The following is a 15,725-nucleotide window of genomic DNA, read 5'->3' as shown; positions in this document are numbered from 1 at the left end:
CTTTATCAGTATATCAAAAAGGAGTCTACTTTACTGGCATAAAAGTGTTCAACAATCTGCCACAAAGTATTAAAAACTTGGGCAATGATACTAAAAAGTTTAAATCAGAGTTAAAGAATTATCTACATGCTCATTCCTTCTACTCTTTAGATGAATACTTCAATGTAAATAGAGAATGATGTAAAATTAAGTTATATTAATTTTTAAGCTAAAATTGCCTGTACTTGTGTATGTAACCCTTTGACTTGTTCTGTATCCAAAGGTACTAACCTACTTAGGATTTATAGAATGTAAATAAATTCAATTCAATTCAGATAACTCAAATGCACCCTGCCAACAATAGGTTCCTTTGGTAACAGTTCACATATTACTTTTGTCAGCCATATGAATATTTGTGACTACTAATAAATAATTTACAGTACTGGAAAAACAAAAAGTGATGTAATTTCGACATATGTGCAAATAAAACACTTTGTGCAAAGAAATGCTTTCTTGCAAGTTTTCTTGAGAAAAGAAGTTGGTTGGTTTCCAGTGGCTGCATTTGGGATTATTTAACCCATTTTGCTTCTTGCTTCCCAACAGAGAGCACTCAAGTTCTTGTTTTGTTGCATCTTGAAGAAGTTTGCCCTTTTCTTTTGGGAAGCCTTGCCAGGTTTGTTGCTCATTTTGCACTACCCAGGGGACATGTATGACTTCAAGAATGTCACAGACACAAGCAATTTTGTATCCATCTGAATTTTAATGTTGATTTATCAGTCTTGGACTTCTTTCTTTCTTTTTTTAAGTGCACAGACAGGAGCAATGAAAAGCTTTTTCTCTTTTCCACAGTGGTCAGACCACCCCTGAAGCCTGTACAGCCTCCTGTGCAATGGCCAATGGGTATAAGGTAATTTTTTGGTGGTGATAAAGAGGCTGGGATATAAAGCTGACCACTCACCTCAATCTAGAGCAGAGGTCAAGAATGTTGGAGCTGTATCTCCACTCCCCTATAAGTCTTCATGGCATAATGCTTAGTTAACTAAACACAGGGACAACTTTACCTTAGCATACAGACTACCTGTTTCATCAGAATTGTTATGGCTCCACATTATGAATCAGCTTGTCAACAAAATATCTGCATCCCTCTTTCTGCCCATGGTGAAAAAGGACATGGCCCTAGAATTGTTTTTTTTTTTTAAGTATAATGGCCATGACAATTTTTCACTACAAAGGATGTAATATCAGATATTGTTGTAAATTATCGTTACAGGGAAAATAGTGGTCAAGTTTAGAAACTTCTTATTCTCATCGTCATTCTTAAAATGTTTTCAGTTGTCATCTCAGTATCATTTTGAACTTCAAATCATCCTTGTGTTCTGTAGTTACTGAGAATACTTTGCTTCAAGAGTTTTCATTTTGCCTGTCGTATGGAAATTACTGTAGCATATCATGTTGTTAAGAGTCATAAAAGAAAACATTACTAACCAACCAAAACTGTCATTTGATGAAGAGCCCAATAACTTTGTAAAGTGTGAAATCTGGTCACATAAACATGATGTATTCTGATTTGTTGTAGCCCTGTTCCTGATGGATAACAACGCAGGAAATGAATTGTGGCTCTGGCAAGGCTGGTGGCCTGATCATAAGGGGGAGGAGACTGAAGGGAGTGATGCACGTGGTTCAGGTGCGGTGCGATGGCAAGCTGAACGGCGTGCTGCTATGCAGACTGCATTGGACTATTGGCATTCACAACGTGAGACCAAGGAGTCTCCAGCTGCTTACTTGGTGTGGGCAGGATTGGAGCCTCTGCAGTTTACCAACCTGTTTCCTATCTGGACAGACAGAGATGACATAGCAGAGCTCAATATAAGGGTTGGTATTCCTTTGCAGTGTTAACAGAATTGTGGAGCATTTATTTAACTCTGCAGAAGTAGATTAATGCCCGCAGTCACAACAGGAAAATCTTGAGCTGTAATCTGTACCTCTTAATACTTGAAGAAATGCAGCTGCTTTCCATGTTTACCATTGGGCCCAAGGATGATTGTTTTTTAAAGCGTGATAAAAATTAATAGCACAGCTTTCTTCAGAAAGGAAGTAATGCTGGGGAGGGGCACATGCAGTACATTTATGGTGAGTAAAAGAGTGTGTCACTCATGATACATAAAATGAGCGAGGGCAAAATTAGATGCCATTTTTGGTTGCCCACAAAGCTTCTAATTCTTCCTCTAGATGCTGCTGTGGTTGCATGACCTTGGAGACCTCCAGTGGACAAGAGTGGGAACAAATTGGAAGCATTATTGTTTGAGTCCTGATGTGTGTCATGATTTGTGATACTCTTGCCATCAACACAACAGATTTTTCAAAATGAACCAGTATAGTTGTTTACATTGGTATTATATAATAACTGCTACATATTTTGGACCATCCTCATGCAGTTGCATTGAAACCAGCAATTGGAACAGCAGAGAAACAAACGATAAGAAGGACACAGTATGCTCTAAAGAGGAAAGAATCTCATGATGTCACACTCAAGAGAGCAAGATTAAACACACAGAAACTAAGAAACTGATATTATATGTGAATAGTGAATGTGAATAGAAAATATATAAAAACATAACAGATCAAGGAAGATAGACAGCACCTACGACATGTGACAGCACAGAATTTTCGTTGTAACAACAAGAGTATTTTTAAAACTTTAAAATATATTTTTACAGTTTTAGCAATAATTGCATGAAAAGGTATAGTTTTCCCTGTGCTGAACTAATTAAGCACTACACATGAAGGTGTATGCGGGAATGGATGTATAGATCCACATTTTCTTGACCTCAGCACTATTTGGAAGTGAGTGGTCAGCTTCACGCCCTGGCAATAATTACATAGAATATTTCAATAACATGGGATGTATTTAATGAAACTGCGTGAGGATGGACCAAAATACGTAGCAGCTATTAAATGACGCAATGTAACAACTAGATTTGTTTATTTTGAAATATTTATTGTGTTGATGGCCAGAATAGCAAAAGAAAATAAAGACTTGGGGTCACTTAATCCAACTGAAATACACTGGATAATGTAACTTACCCAAGTGGTGTCAGAATAGGAAACGAGTCACAAATGTGCCAACCAGTTGAGGTTAAAAGCACAAATGGCTTAGTTTTCAGAGAGCAGCATTAGCAGTCAACCAACCAGCTGTTCCTTTCCATAGGAACTGATTAATGCAATAAAGATGTCTCCACTCAAGATGAGAAGGAGAGAGAGCTTTGAAAAATAAAGTTGAATTAATTGTAGTGCCATTATTTAACCTTTATCGTCTATATTTAAATCTCCCATTGCAACAGTGCTGGCAGCCAGATTTAAACTTGGCAGTGCAAAGCAACTTCATGCTTGCTGAACCAGGGCATGTAATTGGTTGCTTTGTTAGCTAATGACTTTGCATAGCTTATTAGACTTTATGTTCATTAATTGCTTATTGGATGTGTTATTTCGGGTGTAACCCTTTTCCTTACAAAGCTACAGGTATAGTATAGTATAGTATAGTATTTATTCAGTATTCTAGACATCCACAAGATGGATACAGAACTTGTATGGAAGCACGTGTGGAGTCAGAAGTTTCTTTATAGGTCATTCAAGATTAACCATACCAAACTTGTCACTGCAACATCTGTTTTTTCATATGTAAAATAAGTATATGATTTACATTCAATTAGTTTTTTACAGTCTCACATGCAACACTGTGTTTATAAAATTTACTAACAGTTTATCACTACATGTTTTGACCAATATGGTCATGATCAGGTGTTAAAATTATGGAGTGAGGAAACAAGTCTTCTGTTTCGTTGCCTGTGTTGTCAATATAGAAGTTCCCGTTGATGTGCATTTGTGTTTGAGTTGGTGGGTTGTGTTCTCCTGTTATGTGTTATCTGTCTTGTTTTTGAATATTAGGTATATGGTGAACCATAGTTAAATTTAAGCTTATTCAACAGACTGAACCCAAAATGAAACATGCTTGTCAGCCCTCCAAGTAAACCCCCCTACAAATTCTCAATGTAATCTAAATCCATTCAGTAATTTTGGAGATAAAGCATATGGTTAGATGGAATAATACTCTGTTGTGTGTTTATTTCGTGCATTCGTGTAAAAATATATAAAGAATAGAATGAACCTTTCACATGCTTGTTATTGCTTGAGCTTATATGCTGAAAGTTTCCCTGTCTTTCATGCATCATACATCGTCTTTCCGCATGTGTGCACTAACACTACTAACTTGGACAGGATGTTGAAAGCATTTATTCTGTTAAATTTATTACAGTTATGCACCCAGGAAACTTGGTTCATATTCATTTATTTGTTTTTAATTCTGTAAGAATTCAGGTAACTATCAGCTTTTTATGCACTAAGCAGAATGGAAAATGAGATGTTGCATATAACATTTAAAATTTACGTTATATTTTTATTTTGAAACTGACACATTATTTTTTGTTTTGTGGTATAAACAGTGTTTTGTGCTTTCTTGTTCCTGTGTCTGCTGTTTTCTAATATAAAAGGCTGTAATACTTTCAAAATATTGTAGATATATGTGAAAATGTTTATAATTGATTTAATATCAATTAAATTTAATTTTTATTGACTTTTGGGGGGAGGGGGAAGCCTGAAAATTTACCTTTCATCTCTTACTGATTTCATTTACCTTCCGAATTGGATGTGTTGTACAATGTTATAAAGTAGCTGAACCATAAGAAGCATTACAGCTTTTAATCATGATTTAGCAAGAAAGTTGCATGTGATCATACTTTTTTGTACCTGGCTGTGTAGGACGGACGGAAACCTGGCGAAATTCTTAAAGTCGAGGAGGAACTGGCTAGACTGACTTGTTCAACATATCCTGTGGCACAGCTGCTGCAGAGACCTCTACCTGATGGAGTGGATCCTACTCGTCTGGAAGTGTATCTTGACCCACAGCATTTTCAGGTAAGCACCGACTTTCATCAAAACAAGCTTTAAGGCTTGTTTCTAAAGCCACCAAAAGTCTTGTGTTGTTACTTGAATGTATAATTAAGGATTGGTATTATGAGTGTTTCTTAAAGATAACTTCGATATATTATGCGTTATTCCACTCTCACATACACTGGGTGTGTCATTAAACAGACCTAGCTGCCATGGTGGATCAAATGGGAGAAAGCATGTAAGTTACACTATAAGTGGAATATAGTCAAATAATGAATAGAAAATGTTTGTATTTAATTAAACAAAGAATATGCTGCATTAAGGTTCATCTCTGAGCAAAATAACAGCTTTGGTGAATGAGTAAATACTAAAATCCCAAGCATAATATGGCCCAAAATGAAAATGAACATCCTTAGTACAATCTACACATCACCTGCCCATATGGCAATGGTAAAAGGTAAAGTTGTCCCTATGCTTAACTAATTAAGCATCAGATGGAGCTGAGTGGTCAGCTTCATGATCTTGCTGCTTTACACCCATTGGATAGGAGGTTGTGTGGGCCTCGGAGTTGATCTGGATGCTGTGGAGAAGAGAACAGCCCTCTATCCTGAAGCCCATTGCTATACTGACTGGGCTATTTCAGCTCTGTGTCACATGCTGATGCAAACTTCAGTTGTCCTCAATTTAGGAGATACCAGAACAACTTCCCAGATTTCTGTTTGAAAGGAAGTGAATTTCCAAGTCAACTTCCTGGTGCAAGAAATCTGGCGGCTGTGAGTGCAGAGGAACAACTGCTCGCCCTGATGAGAGGAATAAGGGAAGGGAACACATTTACACAGGATGTATAGCCCAAAAGCTCTATAGCGTTCAAATTTAATGCAGTGTTATGTTATTTTAGTTTTAATTTATTTTATAAAAGATAAAATAATTTTGTGAATGGTGAAGTTTTATCTTTTATAATATTGTTAGTGTGCCGGACCAGAATGAAACAAATCAAAATTAAATTATTTGAATTTAGTGGCAGTTTCTTTCGTAAACTCAAGTATAGAGCGTCAGTCAGGACTTGTGGTTAGAGTATGAGCTGAGGTGAACTTTGTTTAATGTGGACAAGCAATGGGTATTTTAACCATGTTATAACTGTGGGGGGTCTCCTAACTTCTCCACAGACAGTCTTGATCCATTTTATGTGATAAGTTTTATGTTACTATTAGACTTAGAGCTGTGAATTGATGACATAATGTTAGAATTCTGAACCTTATGTATTTGGGTTTAGTGAGTCAAAATCTGTAGTTATGTTACTAATGCCATTGCAAAATGTGTGTGTAATATTGGTGCACGAGACTGAAAGGCTGGTTTCAATACCAGTTCTGAAGAAATGTTTTATCTGAGATTGGTGTGACCTGACATCTTACATTTGATTTATCAGAAGACAGTGGGTGTAAATGTTCACCAGTTCACTGCTTCCAATCCTGGCGTGAATTGTGTTGTTGCAAGCCATGTGAGTGCAAGTCCCATCATTTCGCTCTGTCTGTTAATGCTTACAGATATTTGTGTAACTCTGCTTCACGGAAGGTTGTGGTCATGTGATTGGCATTGATGTTTCATATTTAAGGGGTCTCATACTCTGGAGAACATCCGTCCTGACTGAGGACATAGCCGGCATAGCGACGGGCTAGATGGCTGGGATTTGATTCCTGGCAGGGGCAAGAGATTTTTCTCTGCTCCACAGCAGCTAGAGTTTGGGGCCCACGCTGCATTCTATCCAATGGGTAATGGGGGCTCTTTCTGCAGAAGTAAAGCAGCCAGGGCATTAAGCTTACCACTCACCACAATCTAATGCCAAAGTCAAGAATGGTGGAGCCATACCTCAACTCCCCATATTTCATCATGGTGTGGTGCTTAATTAAGTACAGGGCAGCTGTAACTGCTATATTTACTTTCCAGGCAAAAGCTGAAATGGTACTTTAAAAGAGGCCACGACCGCTTCCTTCTAATTTCATCTTTTAAATTCATCATTGACAAATCATCCTATTGTTGACACAACAAAACAAGTGCAGTTTATAAAATGCCATGAAATGAAAAATGAATCATTTGACATTTTGCTGGAGTTGGACTGCTACTGCCAACAACACATTCAGAAAGAATATAAAAAAATAAAAACTCAAATATACATATATTAGTTTATAGATCTGTTAAGCCTGGTGGGTCTTGATGATTGGGATACTACATTCATTCATTCATTCATTCATGGTTATGCTACTTTAAATTACTCAGATTATACAGGGTGTCCAAGGAGGAAAGATCAATATTCTGGGAGGTCATAGTATCCGCCATTTTAAGCAAAAAAAAAAGTATATACATGTGTCCTATTCTGAATGGTTTCCGAGATGAAGTTATTTCACGGTACAGCAGTACACTTTTCAAATGAGCAACACACCATGTCCTCACACGAGTTGCAAAGTGCATTGATGTTGATGGAATTTTCAGAAATATATTATACTAGGTAAACTGTACCAACTTTGTCACTTGAACAATAAATACCGGAACTAGAAACAGTACGTAATATCTCCTTATCAATATATCTGGGACTGTACAGTGAAATAGCTCTGTCTCAGAAACTGTTCGGTATAGGACAAACATACATATATACTTTTTTTTTGCTTACAATGACCGATGCTATGGCCTTGCAGAATATTGAACTTTTCTCCTGGGACACTCTGTATAGCATCAAACGATAAAGTGATTAGTGAATGATGGATTTGAAAAGATATAGGAGTTGGTTAAGGTCTGATTTAAGGTGTTTGCCTCTGTAGATTGAGGAAAATCGTATAAATGCTTGGTTATGATATGGCCTCCAGGCTGATTTCAACTCAAATCTTCATGACTACAGAGCATACTGCAAACCATTTGCCTGACATATTTGGTTGATTAGTGGTCTGCAAAGTTGGTGCTTGATTCTGGTTTGGCTTACTCTTTGACAATGATGATGAAGGCAGTACATGCCTCCAAAACATCGGGAAGACTTCTACCAGACTACACAGTGTCACTGCCTTAAAAACTTCAATTTCAGTCTGAGCCCATAAAGTATTTCAAAAGAAGTCCCGTGAAATGTGTCATATGTGCAGTTGGTGGACGGTGACAGCTGATGTTGCGAATGAGAATGATGAAAGTATGTAAATAGTTCTGTTTTTTATTACAGGAAGTGCTTGGCATGTCTAAAGAAGAATTCTTGGAGCTGCCTACATGGAAACAAACTAACATCAAGAAGGCAGTAGGCCTTTTTTGATTACTGGCCTACAGGCTTATGAAGAGGGGCATGACAAACCTTTCACAAAGCGTTTATCTTTCCATGTTCATGATGGATAAGCCATGTACTTCATGGGAATCATGTAGAAAAGTATTCCTTTCATTCACCATGCAAATGACAACCAGAGAGCTTAATTTTATTACATGAATTTTGATACGTACATATACAAATAAGAATTGAAAGTATGCATTTCATGTAGGTGTAGACAATTCTGAACCTTAAAATGCTTGTATGTCTTACTGTTCACTGAATGTGCCCATTTTAATTAACATTCTCATAAAAATTGGCTGTGGGTGAAATTTTAGTGGGAGAATATGTGCAGTGTCTGAAGTATTTGTTTTCATGTTTTCTGACACACTCGTCTTTTTTAAGATTTCGGTATTCACATTGTGCTTGGAATATGATGGCCTCTTATTGATGTCCAACACAGTGGTCTGAATCAAAATCGGTTAACCTATTTTCCACGGCTTTGCTCAATGACACAGATGACTCGCTCAGAGTTGTACTGGCCGTGCAATAACGCATGCTAATTTTATTTTGTTATTCAGTGATCTGAGACTGATAAAATTCATTCTCCTAATATGAATCTGGGGTAGTCAGATTGTCTTATATCGAGTTTTGTGCACAGTAATTGGAAGCTGGGTGGAGTAGTGCACATGTTCAGTTTGTTCCTATTCAGATGTGTGAAGCACAGGGAAAGCTATGGTGTAATTTACAGTGTATAATAATATGTGGATATCATAGTACTCTGTCTACTGACTGATAAGTAAACCAGCAGTGGTATGGTGGAAACACGTTGCTGATAATGTATGTTTATGCGTGTGTGAAAGAGGCAGTGGAGACCTTATGTCACATAACTAAGTTCTGGTGTTTAACCCTTTGAAGCACAGATTTCTTCTAAATATTTAACAATTCAGTTCCTACTCCACATGAAACACACTGTGTGTCCACTGCAAAGACCAACCAGTTAAGGTTGTTCGGGGAAACAGTTTTCTACTATGAGAGTTTATAGGAAAAACATACAGACCCTATTCAGAATACATAAATTTTTAATATTAAAGCAGGTCGTATGTGTAGTAACCACTGTGCTTTAAAGGGTTAAGGCTGAGTGTTAGACCTGTGCCTTTCACACAGAATTATGGTATTTATCTAGTAAAAATCAAACACATTGACAGGAACCAACTGATGTTGGTAGCTGTAAATCTTCTAGTCCCTTGACGTGACTTAAACAATGTTGTGTTCCAGTTACATTAACTATGTGTAAAAATATCAGTTTTGAGAAGTGTGATTACCGCCAGCGTTGCCTTACGAAAATATGCTTCCTTTTGCTATACTTCCTGACTTTTTAAGTATTTTGTGTATATAATGACCTATTTGTATGATAAGCGGGTTTAGTTGACAAGCAAGTATATATTTGAAAAAATATTGATGCCAAATTGTAACTTACTTTCCTTGTATATTAATATTTTCAGAATATACGGGACAGAGAACCACTTTTAAAGCCTTACCAGATGTACATTTTCAATGTGGCCTGGCTGTTTCAACAGGCAATGAATACTTCACCTCTTAAACATTACTGAACTCTTAACTAAGGGCATGGTGACTTAAAGGTAAGGAGATGCTGCTGGCACAGACCGCTGCTCTCCAGTTTAAAAATCATGTCACTACTATATCATGAAGCTGTGAATATTAACAAGTGTAGATATTGTGGCAGAATTGTATATCACTCTTTCTTATTTTTTGTACATAACGTTTCCATTTGTATAACTAAAATAATTAAGTTATGCTTAATAAGTTAATAAAATTAAAATGTAATTTTCATTGCAGTGTTGTTTAAATTTTGTTCTCTTAAAATATTTGTGTGTTGTGATGTGATAAGTACTTTTAAGGTATTTTTATAGTGGGGATGCTCGGCTTGTGACAATTCCTTGAGAAACCTTGTAGTGCTATTATGTATTGCCTTTGGATGTATGTCTGGAAAAAGGAAAATCATGCAAAACCCAAATAAGAACAGTCATCATTGGTCAAAATTTTTAATCTGCTGCATTTGAAAAATAGAGTAATAGCTGTTAACAGTGCCCTTAATCCGCTTGGTAACTTGCTGGACGTAAAGAAGTGTTACATTCAGTGCTGTTATGGAAGCATACAGAATGGGGAATTACGTAATCTATTTCAATAATTTTAATACGACTGTAATTATAATATCCTTATAAGAAATTGATAGTGCTGCTACCACTATTAGGTTCACATTTCATTTTTTATTTCAGTTCTTTTAACGAGGGTATCTCTCCCCATCTTCAGGACTGAAATGGATGTGTCACAGTGTTTGGGAAACACAGTCCAGAACACTGCACATAAATATTTATTGTAATATTCAAGTAATAAGGAAAAGTTCTGAGATGTGACTGTTCAGATTGTTCAGTGATTGTCTTCAGGGGTTTGCAACATTTGTCTTGTAAGCAGACATGTTGGAAAAACATAGCTGCCTTCAGTTCCAGGGTTGAAGTGACTAGTTAATTAGTTATTGGAGAGGGTGGGTTACCCCATGCACCGCGACCAGTTTGATCTATTGTGCTTCCCTCTATGATATTCTACCAGTCTCTATACCCTACCGATATTGGTGCGTACCATTAGTCCCGACCGAGCCAGCGAGTTCTCTACTGGCTTGGCGGTATCTATAATGCTTCCCCCATCTATCAGAGGCATTAGAGACTACTGTTGGGCAGGAAACGTCCTTGAATTTGGCTCAGTGACCTCCTTTGGAGATATGAGGTTCTTTTACGTGCCGTAAAGCTACAACACGAGACACGCGGCTTAAAGTCCCTCCCGGAGGACTTGTTCCCTGAATTTTTCCACCCTTAAAAATTCAACGACCTCCGCCAGGTTTGAACCCGCATACCACGAGTCATGAGGTGGGAACGTTACCTCTAGACTACAGAGGCCGCTTTGAAGTGACTAACTTCAGTCTTGAAAATGGAGACAGCACATCCGTCCACAATATCATCTCCTACAAGTCTACATGGTGTCACAACCCAGAAGGTGGCCATGAACCTATATTCTTTAGGTACTTAAACTGAGCCTTTGCCCAGGGGGGCTCTGCCCTACCTTTTGTCAGTTCATCCAAACAGGCAGCAGTGTCTGAATTCACTATTACTGGCTTAAAGTATTGAATATTAACTTATGTATGGCATTTTAAATTGTCCACTATTAATTTTTTATTGGGGCAGGGTGAGACAGTCCTGTTAGAACTTTAGCTGTAGGTGGCCTATCACATCCCCTGATGATGGATGAGAGAACTGGAGCATTTAGTGGAATGAAGTGAGAGGGAAAATTATAGTACTTGGAGAAAACTTTGTCCACCATAAATCCATGAACTGATTGATATTTAACCCTAGCTATTGCATGGCTCACAATGCTGGTAGCCAAATTTTAACTTGGGAGTAATGGTATTAGTAATGAAAAATTCAACACCCAACCAGCTGAACAGTGCACTTGCCTTTGGAGTAATGGTCAATTAACATCTACAAACATGAACCGAGTACTTCAGAGTTGACTTTTGGCTATCTACAAAGCCTGAACATTTCACTGATAACAGACGGACACTTCCTCCATACCCATCCTGCTTATTCCAGACTCCAAAGATGGCAACTGTGATGTACTTCAGTTGCAATGGCTCAATTCAGAGGTCAGTACTGTCTATTTGATACTGAACTTATCAAGATAACACAACAGTAGATTTATGCAGGGTGTGTCAATGAATTGGGCAATTTGGCAGCGGTGTTTTTCCTGGATTGGTTGGAGTGGGGAGGATGCCACTACCGCCACCCAGCAGCCTACTTCAAAGCGTTTTAGTTCTAACACACATGAATAAAGTGTAAACATAAAAGCATTTGGTTTTATACGTAATAATACAAATGCCGTCATGAATGCAACAATTTATTTGGTTGTGGATCTTTTGTCTTTTCTTCCTCTAAACTACATTTGGTTTTTCTGAATTAACTCGCTGAAAACAGAAGTCTATTTCCCAAAAATAACATCCGACAGATGACCACCATTCCGCTGTAAGCACTCTGTAAGTCTCCTCCTAAAGTCACTCATTACACTTTGCAGCATCTCTACAGAAATTTGTTCAACTTCTTCCCGAATTTGACGTTTCAACTCCTGAACTGTTTGGGGTGCTGGAGCTTTGGAAACTTGGGATTTCAGATACCCCCAGAAAAAAAATCACATGTGGAAAGATCAGGTGACATGCTTCATGCACATCCAGGCCAAGTCATGAATATCTATCAGGTAGACGAATTATATGAAAACGCATACATGGGAGCATCCACTGCTGAAAATGCTGCCAGTGGTTTTAGGAAAGTGGGTCCATGTACCTGTAATACCAGCATCTTCAAGTCACATGAGTTTCTGCTTGCCGAGAAACTTAGAGCAAGCTTCTGTTGAAGCCCCCAAAGAACCTCAATCAAGCATCTCCTGTGATTAAGTTAATATTAACCTAGTCATAGCTATCGACATTTTATGAGAAACATCACAAGTTACATGTACAAGAGTCTAGTAGATGCTAAGAAGACTGTAAACCTGAAGGTATTTCAAAGTAGATCTTGGGAGACGGAATGTGCCTGAAACTGAAAGAAAATTGGTTTACAGACAGAAAAACAATACATGGAGGATAGGACAAAAGCTGAGTTCAGTATTCTGAAGAAAGCCAGTAAAATGCAAACCAAGAAAGGAGAGGTTCTCTTAAGAAGCAGCCACTCTTGAGATTCAGAAGCAGAAATGAGAGCTCAACTCAGCGATGGCGATGAGGAGGCTGTCTGTATTGCTGCAGCCTGTTCACAGAGGACCCAGACGGTAAACTCACATGTCAAGTGAAGCAGAAGTATGTACTATTATAACCTCTGCATATAAGGAACCCTGGTGGCCTAAAATGGAGAGATGGGTTTCTTTTTTATTTTGGGAATAGCTGTTTAAGTGATATTTCTAAATGTTTTCTTTCCATTCCATTGTATTTGTTGTTCAATTAATAACATTTTCATGAAATTAGCACACATCTAACATTTCATTTGTCTCAGTAATAAGCCTTCAAAAGAATCCCCATATTAGGCGACTTTCCCTTACCTGAAATAGAAAAGGTAGGTCAACAGGAGACACAAATGCCCTTTACAGAAACTACATACAGTTAAATATAGAACTTGAGAATACCCGTGCCAGTACAACACTTGTCATTCGTTTGAGAATCTGAAAACACTATACTTTGAAAAAATCATTACAAATATTTCAAATTTCCCCTCAGTGCTGAAAATGTCCCTTTTCATATTGTCAAAAGTTAGTAACTTGACACAGGGTTTCAAATGATAACTGGATTTATTGAACATTTATAATTTGTAACTACAAGTAAAAGCCTTAATTTTTTACACATTCTAAAGTCCACTTTAAAAGCATCACACATAGTCTTCTATGTCTTCACTAGTTATTGCTTGGCGATGGCTCCCAATGGTGGAGATTCTTCATCTCCTGTGCTCATGTCCTTGCTGACTGGCAACTGTCTCACAACTAACTTCTAAGTCAAGGTTATGTTATGATATGACTGATGGTCAGTTGGCCAATCTATCTTGGTGTCAAGCCCCCATCTAGAGCCTAAGACCAGAATTTTGTCACTATTGTTGCGGGTTTGTTAAATGGGGTACCCTCTTTGATAAGAGAACAGCTCTGTTGTTTCAAATTCCTTCTGGCCCTCGCCAGCACAGTTATTCTTTGTTCTGATCCCCATGGGACTCAATGACCAACTGTCTCAGATTTGAGACTCTACCAATCTGGAGGGGCTAGGTCCCTATATCCCCCAGGAAGAGGGTTGCCCATTTATACCCCCAGTCACTACGTTCCCTTTTCACCGTCTCCTCCGACCTGCCTGCACCCCACATGAGTGTAACTAACTCGTGCACCAGCTCCCAGTTGGTGTCGCTTCCTTGCAGGATGAGTCAAGCGAGCTATTGACTAGCAATGGCCTGCGTGTTGATGTGGGCAAATGTTTACTAGCCATTGGCCAGAGATGGCTACCTCTTCTGACTCCACAATTCTGCCTTTCAGACATTATGTCACACTTTATTGCTGACACTTTTCTCTTGTTTGAATTCCTCCTCAAAGACTGCTTTCAGCAGTTTATTTTCATCCTGCAGAAAGGAAAATGAATAGAATATTCTTTACTGAATTCAGAGTCCTCTTCTCACACATTTAGTGCTGGAACAGTGGAATGTTGCACACAGCAGAGTACAGCAACTGACGTTATGATATGCCACTGCAACACCAGCTGCTGAGTTATGACAACACTTGAAGGAAGGCAAGATTCAGACCACAAAGACTGGCAAGTGGACTACTGACTGAAGGTCTGGTCATGGTTCTGTAATGACTGTGGACCTTGGTGCCAGTGTTTCTGATCACAGACAATGAAACAGCTACCAGCAGGTCACAATAGCAATTTCTAGTTTGAATTGCGAGCATTTTGGTCATAAGCTGAACACTACAGTAAAACGCCCATTTAAGGTTTCTTCTGCGTGTGTCAGATTTCAACACTAAGCTCAGGAAAGTAGGGAATATAGAAAATTTGATACTAAGATAACTGACTTGGAAGCACTGAAGCTGGTAATGAACAAGAGAAAACATAAATTAAGGAACACAAGAAAGTTGTCCGACTTCATTTTGTTCGAGAACTAAGATGGTTTACTCTGGATATTCACTATGGGATTTTGTTCTACTTGCAATACATTTGGAGAATGCTTGCATATCATAAGTATTTAACATGTTATTGATACGTGTTACTATATAGTCAAGTTACAGCACATTAAAACGCTAACAGACAGATTGAAAAATGTGTCTTTGGCCCTCACATACCAGGCCTATTATGTAGAATTTCAGCAACAAGATCTACGCAACATACACGCCCAATTTCTACACTGTAGCAGGATATACCCTTAAAATTAAATATTTTAGTTGCCGTACAGACCCCTAACCCACCTACATGAATATTTTTTAATAATATTTCAACAGTTTATATATGTATACCCTTATTTATTTCTTTTTATTTTTAATCGTGTATTTGCTATTTTAACTATACTGAAATCTGAGGCAATGATGCATTGTACCAATAAGGATCTGTATCAGTATTTCAATAACTGTATGTGTTCCTGCCTGATGATGGTCATGTATGACCAAATCATGCTGCAGTAATAAAGATCTAATGTAATAACTGAAATATTTGTTGTGTCAATGGTAGCAGAGTTCCTACATATTGCCTGACACACAACAGGATGCTGCTATAATATTGCAATCGGTCTTTATCAAATATTACCAATATACTTTAAAGCAGTTATTTAAAAATACTAAAAATAATCATGAGTGACTTAAATGTAAGTCTGCGAAAAGATTTTCTGACATACTGGGTTGCTCATTAAAGAGAAAATCCTGGTAGCATCCCTGCCTCATAGTGTGCACA

The 15,725-nt window shown here is 37.8% G+C and overlaps 1 protein-coding gene across 5 annotated transcripts in view; it reads left to right on the top strand.

The window, feature by feature from the left end:
- The window catches only part of LOC111866670, a 321,755-nt gene extending 311,701 nt beyond the window's left edge, over positions 1-10,054 (top strand). For all 5 annotated transcript variants that reach the window (XM_033752372.1, XM_023855848.2, XM_033752371.1 and 2 more), the window contains exons 28-30: positions 1,556-1,851; positions 4,795-4,950; positions 8,126-10,054. In XM_033752372.1, coding sequence (XP_033608263.1) covers positions 1,556-1,851; positions 4,795-4,950; positions 8,126-8,212 — 539 coding nt within the window. In that variant the 3' untranslated portion in view covers positions 8,213-10,054. The remainder of the gene's footprint in view (positions 1-1,555; positions 1,852-4,794; positions 4,951-8,125) is intronic.
- The last annotated feature ends 5,671 nt before the right edge of the window (positions 10,055-15,725 follow it).

Source organism: Cryptotermes secundus, unplaced genomic scaffold, assembly GCF_002891405.2.
Source record: "Cryptotermes secundus unplaced genomic scaffold, Csec_1.0 scaffold54, whole genome shotgun sequence".
NCBI classification, from domain to species: Eukaryota; Metazoa; Arthropoda; class Insecta; order Blattodea; family Kalotermitidae; genus Cryptotermes; species Cryptotermes secundus.
This window is presented reverse-complemented; position numbering and strand designations above follow the sequence as displayed.